This window comes from Notolepis coatsorum (assembly GCF_963971535.1).
Source record: "Notolepis coatsorum genome assembly, chromosome: 3".
NCBI classification, from domain to species: domain Eukaryota; kingdom Metazoa; phylum Chordata; class Actinopteri; order Aulopiformes; family Paralepididae; genus Notolepis; species Notolepis coatsorum.
In genome coordinates, this window is record NC_140167.1 from 27,579,740 (window position 1) to 27,599,360 (window position 19,621).

The window sequence follows — 19,621 nt, forward strand, 5'->3', positions numbered from 1 at the left end:
ACACACACACACACACACACACACACACACACACACACACACACACACACACACACACACACACACACACACACACACACACACACACACACACACACACACACACACACACACACACACACACACACACACACACACACACACACACACACACACACACACACACACACACACACACACACACACACACACACACACACACACACACACACACACACACACACACACACACACACACACACACACACACACACACACACACACACACACACACACACACACACACACACACACACACACACACACACACACACACACACACACACACACACACACACACACACACACACACACACACACACACACACACACACACACACACACACACACACACACACACACACACACACACACACACACACACACACACACACACACACACACACACACACACACACACACACACACACACACACACACACACACACACACACACACACACACACACACACACACACACACACACACACACACACACACACACACACACACACACACACACACACACACACACACACACACACACACACACACACACACACACACACACACACACACACACACACACACACACACACACACACACACACACACACACACACACACACACACACACACACACACACACACACACACACACACACACACACACACACACACACACACACACACACACACACACACACACACACACACACACACACACACACACACACACACACACACACACACACACACACACACACACACACACACACACACACACACACACACACACACACACACACACACACACACACACACACACACACACACACACACACACACACACACACACACACACACACACACACACACACACACACACACACACACACACACACACACACACACACACACACACACACACACACACACACACACACACACACACACACACACACACACACACACACACACACACACACACACACACACACACACACACACACACACACACACACACACACACACACACACACACACACACACACACACACACACACACACACACACACACACACACACACACACACACACACACACACACACACACACACACACACACACACACACACACACACACACACACACACACACACACACACACACACACACACACACACACACACACACACACACACACACACACACACACACACACACACACACACACACACACACACACACACCATCTCAGTGCAAAGATCACTCGCACTCTTCTGCAGAAGAAGATAAATGTGCAAAGGACTCTCTTTAACAGGCCGTTAAAATTCCTTTATTGCGTGGAAGTTCACTCCTAACCTATAGCTGAAGGCACCCCCGCTGAATCAGAAGTGGAAATCTGTAATGACTCTTAAAACATTTGTTTTCACACAAGTCGGGCCCAGTTAGCCTCAGTGTACTTCTCATGACAATTCCCAGGCCAGACTTTACACAATTTTTTGAGCTTAACCCCTTCATTGGCCAGCATTCAGCTGAGAGTGAGGGGTGGGGGGGGGTAGCTTTAAAAACTGTAAGAGAGGGATTCAGCATTTGGCCTGTGAGCTGAGACCAACACAAACACGTTCCTTCAGTCTCTAGACTGGCCCAGTCACTTAAAGAGATTAGATTGAAAACAGAGAGGAGGCAACATTTCTCCTTCCTGTGGCGCTAAGGAGGCATTTCCTGTGGATGGGTGCTGTCCTCCTGCACCTCCATCGAACACTAAAAGACCGGGACAGGAGGAGGGCCATGGCGACTGGAGGATCAGGTTATGATGAGGCTCACTGGAGCCTCCTTTTCTTTTGACCTCATCCTAAAATAACATGGAAATAAAATTAGACAGCCAGACAGATAGATTAGATTAGGTATGGGAGGGGCTTAGGGAAGAAAGAAATCTCTATATACATTGATGATGAATGGAGGGGTTATCCCTTTCCCTGGACCATTTCCATAATCATGCTTTAGTGTTTTCCTAAAGCATCCCCCCCCCCCCCCCCCCCCCCCAACACACACACACACACACACACACACCACAGGGACACGCACACGCACACACACAAACACAAACCCCTCCTGGAGTTCAGAATTCCAGACTTTGGAATTTCAGGTCATTCCGAGGTCCAACTTGATCTGCCTCTGCATTTAATTGGAACAGTTCAAAGTGTGTGTGTGTGTGTGTGTGTGTGTGTGTGTGTGTGTGTGTGTGTGTGTGTGTGTGTGTGTGTGGTGTGTGTGTGTGTGTGTGTGTGTGTGTGTGTGTGTGTGTGTCCGTGTGTGTAAGTGTCCCTTAATGGCACTAATGATTGAAGAGAACAAGGTAAAAGAAGGCTGCAGTCAAGTGCATTACACTCCCAAAGGACTCAGGGGCCCCGGAGGACTGTCCCACAACAATCAGTCCCCTGGACCGGACCAATGGCACATCCTGGACAAAAAGAGGAGTGTCTCACAGTGGGCTGATAAACATTTATTGGGTCCAGATCAATGGCCACCAGGTGTGCATGTGGCCATCAATTTCCATTAAGGGGATGAAAACGAGGAAAGAGATAGAACGTCACGTTACTGTGAATTGAGTGGAGGGGGGGGGGGTGCTGGGGGTTGTGTGAATGCGTTTTAAAACAGTGAGCAGGATGAAACGCTTTTGGAGGAGTTTTACGGCCTCTCTGAAGCACTCAGCAAATGCACTCCATCCAGAGCAACTGAGTGGAACCTTTACAACAATATCAAATACACACTCGAGTAACTAACTGGCCTAACCAGTACTGATAATAGACAAGTTCATACTTTATAAAGAACTGATAAGAAATAGTTTTGTGTGAGCGAGTGTGTCTGTGGTGTGTGTGTGTGCACAGTATGTGTGCATTAGCTGGGTGATTAAAGACAAACCACTCGCTCTGCAAATCCAATTGACTGATTAACATGACAGCCTTACGTGTACATGTGGTATAAAGGCTCTACATGCTACAGCAACTTCAAAGCAACTGCACACAACATCGACAAAGCAACAGTGTTGTAGACACTCTGCATTTATGCTTCTGCAACATCGACGCGCAAAGTTAGTTTAACAAAGTTAGTTAGGTTCGTGTTAACGTTAGATAATGTACAAATAAACGTATTTCCGGTGCTTTTAGACGTCGCTCTTTTATTTTGAAATCCCCTGACCGGAAGTATTTGTGATGTATTCTGCTTGTGTAACTTTAGGTTAGTTTTAACGTTAGCTGGCAGCTACAGGCACTCGAGGTCGAGGAAGAGCTGCTGAATTTAATCGGCAGGAGGAGGAGAGAGCTCGTCAAAGCTGGATATATCCTGTGGCTGTGGTTGTAGGCACGAAAATGCAGCTCAAACTACCTGTTATATTAATTAATTGATTGCTGTTTAACAACTTGTCCGTGTCCATCTTTCGAACTGCCCCACCGTCCGTTCATTGTAAACAATGATGCATGTAATATATTAACGTTACTGTGTGTGTTGTAGCTATGTTAATAAATTCTGAATGACATTAACGTTAGTTGGGTATGATAGAGCATTGAATAGCATCAAGTTCAACGCTAGCTGGCTGGCTACAACAATGGCGGATGGTATTCCTCGCTGCGGGGACCAATATTATTATATGACAGCCCCGCCCCCATTCACTACCAACCAATCACTGCTACGCAATATCAACGCAACGGTTGTTTAGATTAGATTTGGGTGAAAGGTACGCAACGTCCTCGCAACACAGTCTACAAGACCCTCTAAAACAAGCGTGTTGAAATCGCGCTGATGTTGTTGTTGAAGTTGCTTTGAAGTTGCTGTAGCATGTAGAGGCCTTGAGACCACACTGCTTTGTGTGTAAGAAGAGACTTCCGTACATATGGGGGTGATCAACAAACATATGTGTGTGTGTGTGTGTGTGTGTATGTGTGTGTGTGTGTGTGTGTGTGTGTGTGTGTGTGTGTGTGTGTGTGTCTGTATGTCTGTGTGGGGGGGGGAACCTGCTGTTCATTGTGAGATCCTCCTGCTCATGCCACCCACCAACACTAATCTACACCAATTATGTGTACAACAGGTTATCAACACAACAACAGCTTCCGTCTATGTACACACACAATCACACACACACACACACACACACACACACACACACACACGCGCGCGCGCGCGCATTTATCTGAACAGCTGGGAAAGCGCAGACTCCAGATTCCTGTCCGGCTGGGCTGTGTCCAGGAGGATCCGCTCTGACTTAAAGATTGCGTAAGCACACATTTATTGGCACGTAGACCACGAGTCCTCCCTTTTCTCAAATGGCCCCGGCTATTCCAGTCCTAATCTCAATTATTATTTCCCGGTGCACGTCCACACAGAAGCATGGAACAGCTGACGTGGACCCGCGCGGGCCGAGGGCTGACAGCTGAGGCCTGATGTTGAGTGTGTTTGTCAGGGTCGTCGAGGAGCGGTCAATAGGGCAGCCGCCGCTGTGACACATGTTCAGAACCCGCTCTGCTAAAAAGGTAAAAAACAATCGAGTCGGATCACCAGGTGGTTTCAACGCAGGTCTAGGCTCCCGACATGAGGTTCTCAGGGGTTTGATTACACACACACACACACACACACACACACACACACACACACACACACGCACACCACACACCGAAAGAAAGAAAAAGAAAGAGACTGCCTCCTCCTCCACCCTGTTCTCTGACGGTTCTGCAACACACACACACCAATACCCCCAGTGGGCAGTGGGAAAGCAACTGGGTGTACAATAGCAGCGCCACTGTAACTCTCTCCCCTGCTTTCTAACTCAACCTGGGCTCTGAACCTGTGGGGAACCGTCAGGAATTTCAATCATTGTTCTCCGGAGAGGAGATCCATTGTGGGAATTTGCGGCATTCCGGTCACAATGGTCCCTGGCCTGGCCAGCCTGAGCCGTAATTAGAAAGAGAGAGAGGGAGAGGGGGGGGGGGAAGAGAGGGAGAGAGAGAGAGAGAGAGAGAGAGAGAGAGAGAGAGAGAGAGAGAGAGAGAGACTCCTCTCACAGAGTGCTAAGCCGGTCTCTGATGCATGACTTCACAGGATGAAAAAACAAAGCCAGTACACACACTGGACAGGCCCGTACAGTGGGAACTGGGAATGGGAGTGTTTGTATAAGGGTGCTCTGTGGTACCGTCACAATAACAGGGGGGACCTTGAGCTCTACTAGACTTGTCATGAAAACACACGTCAAAAACTACAAGAGTGCTTTCATAATAATCCTCTACGTCAAACTTTGCAAAAGAAAATGAAAAATGTGTTTACGTTCGTCATTACCAAGAGAGACATGTTGTTACTGCTGTTGTTGTTCTCATCCGACTGCCCATCTTTTACCGATCTGTAGCGCATGACCCCGTGTTTTCACCTCATCAATACCTCCTCTGTCCGACAAAGTGTGACTGTATTCTTTCTCAAAGTCCCTCATGTTAAACCTGGACATCTACTGAATGACAGTGACACATGTCCTATAATGGGGTTCTCAAAGTGAGAATATGTGGCCCGAGCCAACCCCCTTCACAGACAGACAAAAGCAGCACTGTGTGACATGAGGAGATGGATGATGACTGATGGGAGAGGAGCGGCTCAAAGGTCACACTGCTGTCGTGTTTGAGGTGCATTGGTAGCTTTAGACCCAGGCCTTGGGCTTGGATGACCCCCATTGCCACCCACCTCTGGCGATAGACGACCCCAGTCACACAGTGCTGGTACTTTGACAGGGTGTGTGGGGGGGTGACTTGGCTAATATTGACTGGGCTGAGGTGAGAGGTGAGATCCTGAGGTGATGGAGGTCAGGGAGAAGGGGTTGGAGGGGGGGTAGCTAAAGGAGGTATTAGCTTGCGCTTGGTCTTGTTGACATTCAGATCGGAGCAGATAAAGAGAGGGAGAGAGAGAGAGAGAAAGAGAAGACAAAGAGAGAGAGAGAGAGAGAGAGAGAGAGAGAGAGAGAGAGAGAGAGAGAGAGAGAGAGAGAGAGAGAGAGAGAGAGAGAGCGAGAGAGAGCGAGAGAGAGAGATAGCAGTCTGCCAAAGGCATATTAGTCAAACTATCCGAATGTGTCTGGCAACAACAACCAAAAACAGCTGAACAGTTTCCATTTGACTTACGACCATGATGACAGAGACAAAGGTAACCTGTTCTATGGGTCACCGAGTTTACACCTTAAATAAATGCCAATCTACCTAACGTGCTGCCCGCGTTAAAAACCTCCCACTGTTTCACACGTCCTCCAGCGCGTGTTATTTTATTAAAGCGCCAAACAGTAGTTCAGTAAGGAAACACCACAGTTCAGTTTGACGGAGCGTTCTCTCACAGTGATCTCACGTGTTTAGTGTGCTCGCTTTGGGCACGGGAGCAGGAATTGGAGCGATTGTCCCAGAGCAACCGCTCAACCCCAGCGCCAAACACCCATCATTCTTCAGCCACTAAGCCCGGCCAGCCACGCTGCCGCTCATTACAGCTAGCATAAACACCCGCTAAAGAAAACATCCAAGGACCACAAAAATGTCACGAAAAGTCGGCCCCCTGCCCAGTCAGTCCTCCTTCCTCCATCCACAGTCTTGCAGCCTTCCTCCTGACCTCCACATCTTAATATTTTTGTGGTTTCGTTTGTTGACAAGCCTCTGTTTGCTGTGTCTGGAAAGTGTACAATACAATAGAGACTTCTTTTGGGGATCACTTTTGGGGAATTTGGGAATGGTCTAATGTCTTCAATCTTGATTATAGGGAGCGTTCCGGTTGGGGCCTGGTTACCGCGTGAGGCCTGAGAACCGACCCTGGTTACCGCCTGAGAACCGATACTGAACAAGGGTATGTACGTTGAGATATTGCGTAAAGGATGTCACTATATTTTGTGTCAACATGCCTCCAGAAACTGCCATCCCGCTACTACCTAGTACCTATACACACCACTTGCCTCTGGGAAAACTATAATTACAGACCTTCTGTTTTCTTCACAAAAAGATGAGGGAGAGACAGAGACAGAGAGACAGAAAGACCGCCTGAAAAACGGAAAGAAAGAGAGATAAGTGCCACGAGTGTCAAGCCATGGTAAACTTGGCACTGACAAGACAACAAGCAGTCTCTCGCAAATGAGTGAACTGGATTCGGTGGTTTCTTCCTTCGACATGCATAGTGTGTGATGAGGGTGGGCCGGTATGCTGATTATAGACCAGTTTAATAGGATCATAATGGGTGCCTCAAGAATCCACAACAAAAACTAGCAGGGATTGGGGTGGGGGGGGGGTGGGGGGGGGGGGCATGTCCCGATCTCAACTCATTTAGTTTGCTATGAAGCAAACAACAATTCTCTGAGAAGAGTACAGCCCAATGACACAAACAAAGCCTGTATGTGAGGATGTCTTCTAGCAACAAAAAAAAAGAGAGAAAAGAGAAAACAACATCCATTATGTTATTATGTTGTATGGGAACGCCTTGTTCTAGTAGATAGACATGATGATATAACAGAAGCAGACGCCGCTGCACCTAAGATGGGTTCATCAGATCTCCCCCTGTGGTTCAGATGGTCGGGCTTGTTGCGCTCGATTCGTAAACCTCGATGTTGTGGGTTAAATTCCTCCAGCGGCGGCTATGTAAATCCCTGTAAGTTACTTTTGGACAAGGATCTGCAAATAAATCGGAATGCCTTAAATCTCCCCCAGAATCCTGTTTAAAAAGTCTGAACCAGACATAATTACAACTAAAGTTCCAAAGCCAATCCGGGGGGATTTACCCAATCACATTCCACGATCATCCCCGATAGTCTCCCACTGTTAGTCCACGGGCAATCATTTACCGGATGCCTACCACGGCTGAACTCAGCATTAGCAATACACTTAGCCTTAGTGACCGGTCACTCCAGCGCTCACAGTGGCTTAAGGCAAAGAGCTGAACTAAGGGGCTGGATCTACTGTATAATAGAACTCTTTGGGTTGGAGATGTAAACAAAAGGTAGAGTCACCATGGTGACAGGGGGGTGGAGTAGGGGTTGTTGTGATGGAGGAGGGGGTGGGGGGGTTTAAGTTGTTTGGGAAATGGGGAAAAAAGAACAGAGGGGAGAGAGAGAGAAGAGAGAGAGAGGGGGTGAATGAGGGAGATGATGGATGGACTTGGCATAGAGGGGGAATCGAGGAGGGGAACGGAAGTCTATCTGCCAAACGGTTTACAGCCGGCTTGTGTCCAGGTCAGAGGAGGAGGTGATGGGGACAGCTTGTGCCCAGGTCAGAGGAGGAGGTGATGGGGACAGCTTGTGCCCAGGTCAGAGGAGGAGGTGATGGGGACAGCTTGTGCCCAGGTCAGAGGAGGAGGTGATGGGGACAGCTTGTGCCCAGGTCAGAGGAGGAGGTGATGGGGACAGCTTGTGCCCAGGTCAGAGGAGGAGGTGATGGGGACAGCTTGTGCCCAGGTCAGAGGAGGAGGTGATGGGGACAGCTTGTGCCCAGGTCAGAGGAGGAGGTGATGGGGACAGCTTGTGCCCAGGTCAGAGGAGGAGGTGATGGGGACAGCTTGTGCCCAGGTCAGAGGAGGAGGTGATGGGGACAGCTTGTGCCCAGGTCAGAGGAGGAGGTGATGGGGACAGCTTGTGCCCAGGTCAGAGGAGGAGGTGATGGGGACAGCTTGTGCCCAGGTCAGAGGAGGAGGTGATGGGGACAGCTTGTGCCCAGGTCAGAGGAGGAGGTGATGGGGACAGCTTGTGTCCAGGTCAGAGGAGGAGGTGATGGGGACAGCTTGTGCCCAGGTCAGAGGAGGAGGTGATGGGGACAGGGGGAGCATTGTTTAGAGTCGTAAAAACAATAGCATGCGCACACAAATGAACGCACACAGACTATTCAAGCTAGAATGTGTAATGGTGTCCAACAGTGACCTCTAGGCAAAATAGCTCCTTTTGGTACTGCACTTTGTTTACATTTTATTTGGTTTGGTCTGATGTGTGTGTGGGTTGGAGTTGAGTGTTGCTGGCCACAACTCAGACTCTGCCAAGAGAGGTCTGGAGAAATACACACTATAATAAGATACAATACCGCCCCCACTCAACTCCAACCCACCCAGCAGAACAAAACAAAGAAATTTAACAACGTGCAATAAGCAAGCAGGGGGCACCTTTACTAGGATTTACAGGTGGAACAGTAGAAGAGATTAGAGAACAAACCTTTGAATGTAATCTATGATACATCAGTACAGTAGGCAGTCTGCAAACTGTAGGCAGTCCATCCTGTTCACCCTGCCGGCTCCTGGTGTGTGTGTGTGTGTGTGTGTGCGTGCGTGCGTGTGGGTGTGTGTGTGTGTGTGTGTGTGTGTGTGTGTGTGTGTGTGTGTGTGTGTGTGTGTGTGCAACAAATGCATATTATGCATGCATGCACACGCATGCACACCCTCGTGCACAGTCACACACGCACACACACACACACACACACACACACACAGACACAAATCCCCCTCTCACCACAAAAACACACCTTGCCCGTTTGCCCCTGGTGAGCTTTGTTTGTCCTTTCTGTCTGCACCTGTTGTGGCTCTACCCACACTGCCATGACAGATTAAGAAAGGGACGGACATATTGCCGCAAATTAGAAAGCTGTCGCCGACTGTGGAAAACTGGACTAAAATACACAACAAACAAAAGAGGTGGAGGGCAGGTGAGAGGCGTTCCTCCCAGGTGTCCTGGCCAAAGAAAGCACCGGGGGAGAGGACGATGAATCGGGACTCGCGTCTCCCACGACTCTCCCCCGGTGTCCCGGAGTCTTGTGTCAACGGGGGAGACGCCACTCCCTGCTTAAACAAATGCAGGTATATTGCCGGTTAGCTGAGCGATCTGATGTGTGACCTTTCAAATACCCACATCTCTCTCCCTCTCTGATGTCTCTTTTCTATGGCCTATTTAGCTGGGGATGGAGGGAAGAAGAAATGTGTCATTGGAAAGGTAAAGACACCCCCCCCCCCTCAGTCAGGATTAACTCTGATAAGACACAAGACTTGGAGGTAAATCTTTCTCCCGAAAGGCAGAACGCAGAACATGACTTCAAATTGGAGCATGTCAAGTCTTTTCACTGCCCTCCCAACATGACACGGCCACGGCGTGCCAGGGTGCAGTGGTGGAAGAAGTACACAGTTCCGAGAAAAATATCGAGAAAAATGTGTACTCTACTTAAGTAAAAGTAGAGAGGTATTTTGCTATTGAATGTACTTAAGTACCGTACTTTTCGGACTATAAGCCGCGGCTTTTTTCCCCATTTTTCGACCCTGCGGCTTATATAACGGTGCGGCTTATATGTGGACAAAACCCGAAAATCGAAATATTGCTTTTTTTTTTATTGAACATTGAAATGTTATTTATCCGTTCCTTATTTGCTAAACTTAATACAACTTGTAAATGAGTTAATTCTTGTTATTTGTCCGACAGTATTGTGTCCCAATGGGAGTCTCTCTGTAGAGGTGAGGTGGGAGTCATTCTCTGTAGAGGTGGGAGTCATTCTCTGTAGAGGTGGGAACTTAAAGCTCAATAACATGCACCACCACCCACAGAATCGAGAAAGAGCAATCAATCTGTCAATCCTTTCCGTGTCCGGGCCGGGTGAGGTTTCCCGTGTTGAGTCAAATTAAGCCGCAGGCTCCACTCCTTACATATGGTAATTAAACATTAAAACACATGCGGCTTATAGGTGCGGCTTATATATGTACACATCATTCAATTTAGCTGCTGCGGCTTATAGTCAGGTGCGGCTTATAGTGCGAAAAGTATGGTATCTAAAGAAAAAGTATGCATTCTACATGATGTTTGTGTATTCCAGTGCTTGGGAGCATTCAATCCTCAATCCATTGGTCTCTAATAGGTTATGTTGAAGTGGCATGTGGTTATGCTCCAGTTATGCTGCTCTGATTATGTCCTCTGTGAAAGTAGGCTATATAATCTTCATACATTTTGCCATGTTTTCTATGCAAAATACTTTCCTTCAAAGTAACTAGTAACTGATGGGTTCAGATAAATGGAGTGGAATAAAAGTACAAAGTTCCCTAAAATTAAAATACTCACGTAAAGTACAAGTAGCTCGATATTGTACTCAAGTACAGTACTTGAGTAAAAATACTTCCCACCACTGCCAGGGTGACTCTGTAATGGACTGAGGTGGATCCTAAGGGCAACCCGTATGTTAGGCTCATTAGGCTATTCTGTTAGTGTAAGGGAGCGATGACTACAGGTTGTTGTTTTTCTACATCATGGTGGGAGAGGTTTTGCGGTGGGGAACTCCAGAGGAAGGGAGACCATGAGAGACGGTTATAGAGAGGAATGACTTCAACCGTTTGTCGTCAAATGTTCAGTCTGCAAAGGGTGACTTCCAAGCATAATCACAATGAAAACAGAAGCTTGGCACGGTCGGTCCTCCTTATCGTGGTTGTTTGTTATATGGCCCGGCCATAACGGTATAATATGAACCTATTCATCACTCCATCTCTCTCTCTCTTTCTCTCTCTCTCATAGATAATTAACCGATTATCAACAGTGCCTGCCGCTAATGTTCCAGGTGTGTTCCGTATCCCGGCGTCTGACAAAACGGTCTCGTCCGTTCATCCCATCGCCACCCCTAGACAGCGCCGCCCCTCGGGGGGGTATGGTCCAGAGAGCCACGCATTGGTAAAGGGGCCCGGGGGCCCATCAGCGCACACGTCGATGATGTGAAAAACACAGAGGGCAGCTGTCCCAGCTGCTTCCTCCATCAGCGCACTCTAATGTAACCAGCCAACATGTGAGAGGTGACAGACACAACTAGCCACAGAGTAAACACAAACACAAGCATGGAGGTCTACCAATAATATATATATATCATTGGTGTATATAGGTGTATTATATATTGGTGTATATATATAAGTGTACAGTATATATATATTGGTGTGTATATATATACAGTATATAGGTGACAGACACGACTAGCCACAGAGTAAACACAAACACAAGCATGGAGGTCGACCAATATATTATTGGTGTATAAGGTCTAAGGTGTATATATTGGTGTATATATATATAATTACACGACTATCCAGGACCAGTAGCCACAGACAAGAGTAAACACAAACGAGGTCTACCTATATATCATTAGAGGTGTATATCGGTGTGTGTGTATATATTGCTATCATTGGTGTATATGGTATATAGGTGACAGACACGACTAGCCACAGACAAACACAATACAAACAAAATATAAACACAAGCATGGAGGTCTACCAATATATATCCACACCTTTGTTTGTGTTTACTCTGTCTGTGGCTAGTCATGTCTGTCACCTATACACCAATATACACCAATGATAGCAACACGATACCAACATTGTGTTATCACGCGAAGACAAATACACAAAGAAAGAGTGCGATTACGAGATTAGCATTCCGTAATTGTCACCCCGAATGGTTAACCGTCAGATTATGTGTCCTACTGAAGACAGCTATTGTGCGCTATAGCGAGAATAGACAGTCCTAAGGAATCCAGTCCCTCAAGGGGGACTCCCTGTGGTTAGTGAAAAGCAGGCTAGTCTGAACATGTTCTCCACGCAGTCCTGATCTGGCACTCAGCCGGAACACAGTGCCCATTTGAACCCCAAAGGAACAGCTCATGTGACCAGGAATCACTCCGTGAGTATAATCTAATTACATTTGACCATCACACCGTAAATGAATGGCGCGGTGAGGAGATTTGTGTGTATTTAGTCAGTTAGTGGAATCTGTAAGGTATTCAGGGCAGGCTCAGGGCAGGCCATTATGAATCCCTTAAAAGCAACTGGTGGTCCCCAGTGAGGACGTGTGTTTGCCTGCTCCGACGGCTGATTCACAGAGCCAGTAGCTCGGTCTGGTGGCAGAGAAAGCAGCCGACTGCATTCCTGTCATATTCCATGGTTTGTTAAGCATAGCTGCATTAATGGTGTTTTGATAGCGCCATCAACGTGGCTGTACACTTCCTGTCGCCAGACCTTACCGGGAGTCACGACACATACACTGTACTTCACGTTCAATTAGCCAGCGACTTTCAGCCATAGTTCAATGTGGACAATGTGAATTTTATCACACTGGTCCTGAGGCGTTTGTAGTACGGTGAAAAACATCAATCACGTGATGACTTGGTCCGGCAGTAGTCGTGACATGCAAAACACATAACCACACACACGCACACACACGCACACAAACACCCATGCACACAAACTATATCTCTGTATGTAGGCAGTTAGCAAGCTTGGCAGCACTGACCCGTGTTTGCACTGGCACCCGCTGTGCCACCTCAGGTTGGAGCTTTTTATTCCCATGGCTTAAGCCTGATACTTCACAGACCAATGCTCTTAGGGCAGACTGGGGCCAAATAGCTCGCCTATTAAGCTGATAATCATCCGTTAAGATTTGCAATGCACATTTTGGATTTGAATGAAAAGCAAACTGGCCTGACACAGCTTTGGCACGGATACAAGGCGACCTCCTCGCCACCTCAAGATCTCGGGGCATCGAGAGGGGAAAAAAAGGAAGAAAAAAGGGCCGTTGGCTATGCATGCAAATGTCAACCGATTTCAGTTTACTGATTAAAACGAGCTCCCCCCCTTGTGAAACGTGTGAAAGACCAGCGTTGTGTAGATACAGGTGCTGTGTACAGATGGCACGACCAACTTGAAGCATACCGTCTCCAGAAACCCAGGTGGATAATACCAACCCAAACATCATATGATGACAATCCAACGTCTTTTCGTGTAATTATTTTGACGGTCGAACACACACTCTGTCTCTAGATTAAAACAGTGGCATTAGCTATTGATGACTTCTACAGAGGTAGAAACCATACGGCGGAGCTCTCGGGGGCACCAGGCGGTGACACCACCAGGGCTGTGTGAGAAACAGGCCGCGGTGGAGCCCACGGGCCCGGTAACCACCGCAATCCCTTTCAGCTCCCTCTCCCCAGGGAGAATCCTCTTACTGCGCCTCCCCTGAACTCAGAGGCCCTTTTCTATGGAGAAGCCAACGCTGGTATCCATCTCCTCTCTCGTCAGGAACAACACAATAGGGCCGCCGCTGGAAAGACATGAATGCCTTGGCGACTGGAAACTGGTAAAGCGACAAACGACATGGGGTTTTTAACTTAGTGGAGGACGTCAATGGACGAACAATTTCAATTGAATGAGCTGAGCTCAATCACCTGGTTACTTCCTCGTACAATGAGGCCATTTGTATAGGGGCAGTGCGTAGACAGTTGTAGACCGCCGTTAGGTCCCGTGTTCAGATAAATCCAACACCTGGTCTCACTCATGCATGTACATACGCAGCCTATAAAACGGTTGTAATACAGGATTAATGAAGCCCGTGGCCGCTGTCCAAACACTGGGCTACACTGGTACACGGAGAGTGCTGGGAGGGAGGCACATTCCCCTCGGTGGTGCGCTGGAGAGACACAGTGTTTGTCTTAATAAGGGGGTGAGCTATCTGCTCAGCGTCTGTTCACACACACCGGTTTAGGAAGTCTCCATTAGAGCCAGATAACAATCAGGGCTCCACACTGCCCACACCTCACTATCACCACCACTCTAGATAAGGCTGCTGAGGGCCCCCGACACTGGAGTCACTCAACACGTGACGACTCGGACACCATCCTGTCCTTTTTCACACACTCCCACTACACGGTAGCACACACACACACACTACACGCGCGCACACATTCAGACATAGGCACATACACTTCCACGTGCTAGCACACGCACTTTTGCCCTTTCTGACGAGATAATCGACACATTGACACCTTAGTGCCACTCGAGAGGTGAGACATGGCCACACGCACACACACGCGCACGCACACACACGCACACACACGCACACACACTCACTCGTTAGTAGTCAAGTCAAGTCAAGTCAAGAGTTTTAATTGTCACGGCATACAGGTATACAATGAAATGCGGGTGGTCTTGCCCGCAACGATGTGCAATACAGTGGTACAACATATAATAGAATAAAAAAAAAAAAAAAAAGTACACCGTATTGCTGACGCCTCCATCTCCGTGACCTCATTGAGATGTAGGCCACTGGATCAGTCGGTCTCTTTAATTGTGACCTACTGTACGTCTTAAAATAAACCCTGTTGCTAAATTTCCCATGTCTATCACACAACCCCTGTGTAGAAGGCTTTGTAACACGACTAGTAGTAGTCAGGTATAGCTACGGATTGGGAGACATGGGGGGGGGGGGGGGGGGGGGGGGGGGTGTATGTAGCTGTGGAAGCTAAGGTCAGCTGACAGGTTTTCGTCATGGTCAAAGCACAGGATGAAAGCCTCTCGTTTGAACAGTAGTTGTGCAAGTTTAAATGTTTGGGACGCTTGACAACACTTGGCCGTCTCTCTCCCAGTAAGTAGGAGGAAGAAAGCCAGCATGCTTTGTTAAGTGTGAAACTATTCAGCTGAGCGATTGAGCTAAACATTCCCCGAATAGTGCCGGGCCTTTCTCAGTCGAAGCATTACTCACGAGCTCAGGAGGACTATATTTGGAAAATGACTGCAGGCAGTCTCTGACATAAATTTTTACAACATGGGCAAGTAAGTACGTGTGGGTCTGTCTGCGTGCTTATGTCACCGGGTTCATTTCGTTAAATTCCACTGTCAAACGTTTACTGATGTGAATCGCAAGCGTTGTCACGACCACCTCGAGGGGCCTGAAAGAAAAAAGAGGCCGCCGGGAGCTTCCGGGCTCCGCCGCTCTCGTAATCACGCGAGGATGCACGCGGTAGCAGCACCATTAGATAAGTGCAGAATATCCCTGGGGCAAGTGGCCCCTCCACATGGCATATGGCATATCTGCTCCCGAGTCCCGAGCCACGTGACCCTTCAGGTCCAGCTTGAAGACCCGGTCTACAGGACAACATGCCTCGGGGGGGGGGGGGGGGGGGGGGGGGCATCTCAAGCCCTTTCCAACGAAAACCAACATCGTTCAAAACGGACAGAACACGAAGCCCCCCCCTCCCCGCTTTCCCTGGCAATACACATCCAAGGCCCCACCACCGCTGACCCCCACAAACAATGCAAGCGATTAACAACCGCCCCAATACACACAAGAGCATTCACCGTCCTGCAGAGGCCAAACAACCTGAGGCGACGACACACACCAGCGAAGAAGACCTCTGTGTTGTTTTGTGTGCCCCCGTGAGTTGACAGCGCGCGGTTTAGCTCGAATGGTGGTATTATAGTACGGGGCGCGTTGTCGTTTCAGTCGGGACCGCGTCCTACGGTGGACGTCCACATTCGCAGGGCTCTCTGCAAAGCCGGAGTAAGACCCCCTCTGTGGAGAAGCGCTGAGTCAGATGTGCAGAAGAAGCGCCGCCGAGGGGGCCAGTGGACACAGCTAATCCTCCAGCCGAGCGCCCAGCGGCCAGGCTCCTTTCACCAGGCAGAGACACTAACCCCTCTACAAGCCCCTCCAGCCCCCACAGGCACTGGGCACTGGGGTCCCTCATTCAGCAAGTCGCTGGACTGTGCACGGTTTAAGCTTCCTCATAATGTCAAATAAGAAACCAAAGAAGCTTTTGCTGAAAGATCAAAGCCCGGCGAGGATAGATGCATAATAACAGTTTAGATATGACGTCATGCGTGCCTTGTGTGTTGAGATGTTTGAGTAGCACACAGCCCTGAGCAAGAGCTTGCATGAAGTCTGTTATTACTTATTTATGTTATTGTTGTCTTATTGGTTAATAGTATACGTACTTAATGCATGCTTGACTAGATGTGAAGGTGGAGTCCATACCTCACATACCAGTAGGTTTCACTCACACTACAAATGCCAATGCTATGACGGATTCAGGTTCAAAGAGGAATAGTTCCTTGGTGATGTCATTCCCATAACCAGCATTCCACCCTAAGGACTTTCAAAGAAAGAACGTTTCCCCCCCCCCCCATATAATTTCATGTATAGGCTGCATCATTGTTCAGAGCATGTCATACGATTTTCAAATAGACTCAATAGACTACATTTAATCTATTCTAAATCCCGATAAGATGTCGTTTCTAAATAAATTTGTCTAATTATTTTGAGTTTCTCTGGAAAACGTTGGTATTCTGTACGCATTACAGTGTTATTCCACTGGTTATTCCATCAAAGCCTACTGACGACTTCAGCCACTCGGTGCACTGTACAATAAACCTTTGGCTAATTAGATTACATTAGATTAACATGTATTGTCATTATACAGCACAAGTACAGTACAAGGAAAATAATTTTGGCATCCAACCAGAGTGCAAATGTAACAGTAACGTGCAATAATATATCATACATTGTTTGTTGTCCATTAGAGTGATGCTACGATACATTGTTGCACATTAGAGCAACAATGTATCAAATATCAGCCAAAAGTAATGACAGCACAGCTCATCGCATCTGGTTGAAATAGTAAACCGGAGTCTAGACCAACTTCATCCATGAGACTCAGCAGTGAAATCCCATTGTTGTTAAACACGGTCTGCTGTCAGTCACACAACACAACAAGGGCAGTTTGTACCAAACCAGACAAAAGCAGCGCGTCATGTGAACGTTTGGAGAGACAAGCCGCGGTGTCTGAAGACTAACAATGTTGTTGTTATTGCGATCTGTGAAAAGTATACACGTACTATACAAGTATGATCTAAATCATCTAAATTACCTTTCATCCAGTCGACAACTTGCTTTTGTGTCCACTTCGTTATTGGCTCCATGGCTTGCATTTTTCAACACAATAATATCAAAGACAACAAACTTCCCAACACTGTTCTAGGTCTACTGTAGTCCTTTGCGACGGGTTATTCTTCACAGATCCATGTCTATACTAGTATGTATAATAATAACAGCCGCAGTGTTATGGACTCTCTCTCCGGTCGGTGCGTCCCTCCGTGCAGCGCACTCTCCGCACACTCGGCAACTCTGGACGCGCATGGTTGGAGACGGGAGCGAAATCGAAATCCCCCACAGCGTCGTCACCAGCGGGTCTGGGATCAGATTGCAGGCAGTTTCTGCTGCTGTTCACCATTACAGCTCAGCTGAAACTACCGAGGGAGGCGGGGCGACCGATATCAAGCCTACGTTTTAATTGTTACTTGCCAATAATGACATGCTATTATTGTTTATTGCCATACGTCTGACTATATGAAAAGTGGCTTTGTATTTTTTTGTTTTTGGACATGATTCATTTGGACTAATTTGGTCATTACATAACCCAGACTCGTTGTTGTAATTAATGAGGGATTGTTAATTATCAATGTGCATATTGTTAATTAAGCTGCCGCAAGACAAACAAACAAAGCTCTACTTACTTCGTTTTAAATCCCGACTTTATTATTTGAATAATCACTTCATCTAAATAATTGTCGGTCATTATTAGAATGTAACTCACCAGCGCTCTCTGTTGGCCTTTTATTCCTCTACAGGTGGAACCCCTCACACGCACACACACACACGCGCACGCACACACACACAAGAGAGGGAGAGAGAGAGAGATAGATAGATGGGGAGTGGGTAAATGTACTCCAGTTGAGTTTATGTCATTGTATACAATCTCATTAATTTGTTTATAAAACAGGTGTAATCCTAATAGGCTGGGCTGACCCCTATTAGTCGATTAGTCGACTAATCGGTCGAAAGGAGCCGTAGTCGACTGCCAACCTCTATTTTTTATCATTCTTTCCAAAAGAAAAGAGGCCTAGAAGCGTGGCTAACGCTAATGGCACGCATACCAGAGGCTAACTGCCTAAGAAAACAGGCACAGAGGCACTGAAAGAGGATTTCACCCATCTAATGAACACACTAGACTAGACAAATATCAAGATGTATCCATCAGTGGACCAATTGCATGCTTTTGCAGAGGACAAGAAGCCTTCAGTCGACTCCTTCAGACATTAAGCACCCCCACAGCCCAAATGGAATGATAAAAAAAAAATGAAAAAAAATATTATACTTTTTTTTTTTTTTTTTTTTTTCCGACTAATAGTCGACTAACAGCAAATTTTGGCCTATCATAGTCGACTATCCAAATCCTTAGTCGGGGACAGCCCTCCGCTATAGTCACAATGCCCCAACATTTTCAGATACCCCTACCGGAGGTAGAACAGAGTTTTTCCTCACCTCTAAGGTCTCAAATATAATAATGGATTCTTGTATAAAATAGTTTTTTATTGGAAATACATTTAAATTGATAGATTATTCACCCCCAAACTAAAATAAAGCATAGGCATATGGGAGTTGATATTACTACTCATGTACTCGTGTAGATTAATAATACAAGTTCCGAGAGCTTTCAAACTTGATATGCTCATAGTCAGGATATTCCTCTACCTAATAGAAACGATGTGAATATTTCGGTGCATGCAGCAAATAGGTGTTATGGTTTGTAACCGACCCCAATCGCACAACACAAGACAGGTATGAGAGTAAGCCAAGAACTGGGCATTTATTGAAAACAACAGAAAACGGCACTGTCCCTTTAAGGGAGAACACAAATTACAGGAAAACATGAACTTGGGAAAATAGGCACAGTGCCTTTAAGAGGCGAGCTGGCTAAGG

General features: G+C 47.3%; 1 protein-coding gene across 2 annotated transcripts in view; it reads right to left on the reverse strand.

Annotated features, from left to right (window-relative positions):
• LOC311225403 (connector enhancer of kinase suppressor of ras 3-like) overlaps positions 1–18,032 on the reverse strand; it is a 77,081-nt gene extending 59,049 nt beyond the window's left edge. For both annotated transcript variants that reach the window (XM_084310674.1, XM_084310673.1), the window contains exon 1: positions 17,730–18,032. In XM_084310674.1, the coding sequence (XP_084166800.1) occupies positions 17,730–17,790 (61 nt within the window). In that variant the 5' untranslated portion in view covers positions 17,791–18,032. The remainder of the gene's footprint in view (positions 1–17,729) is intronic.
• Between the last annotated feature and the right edge of the window lie 1,589 nt (positions 18,033–19,621).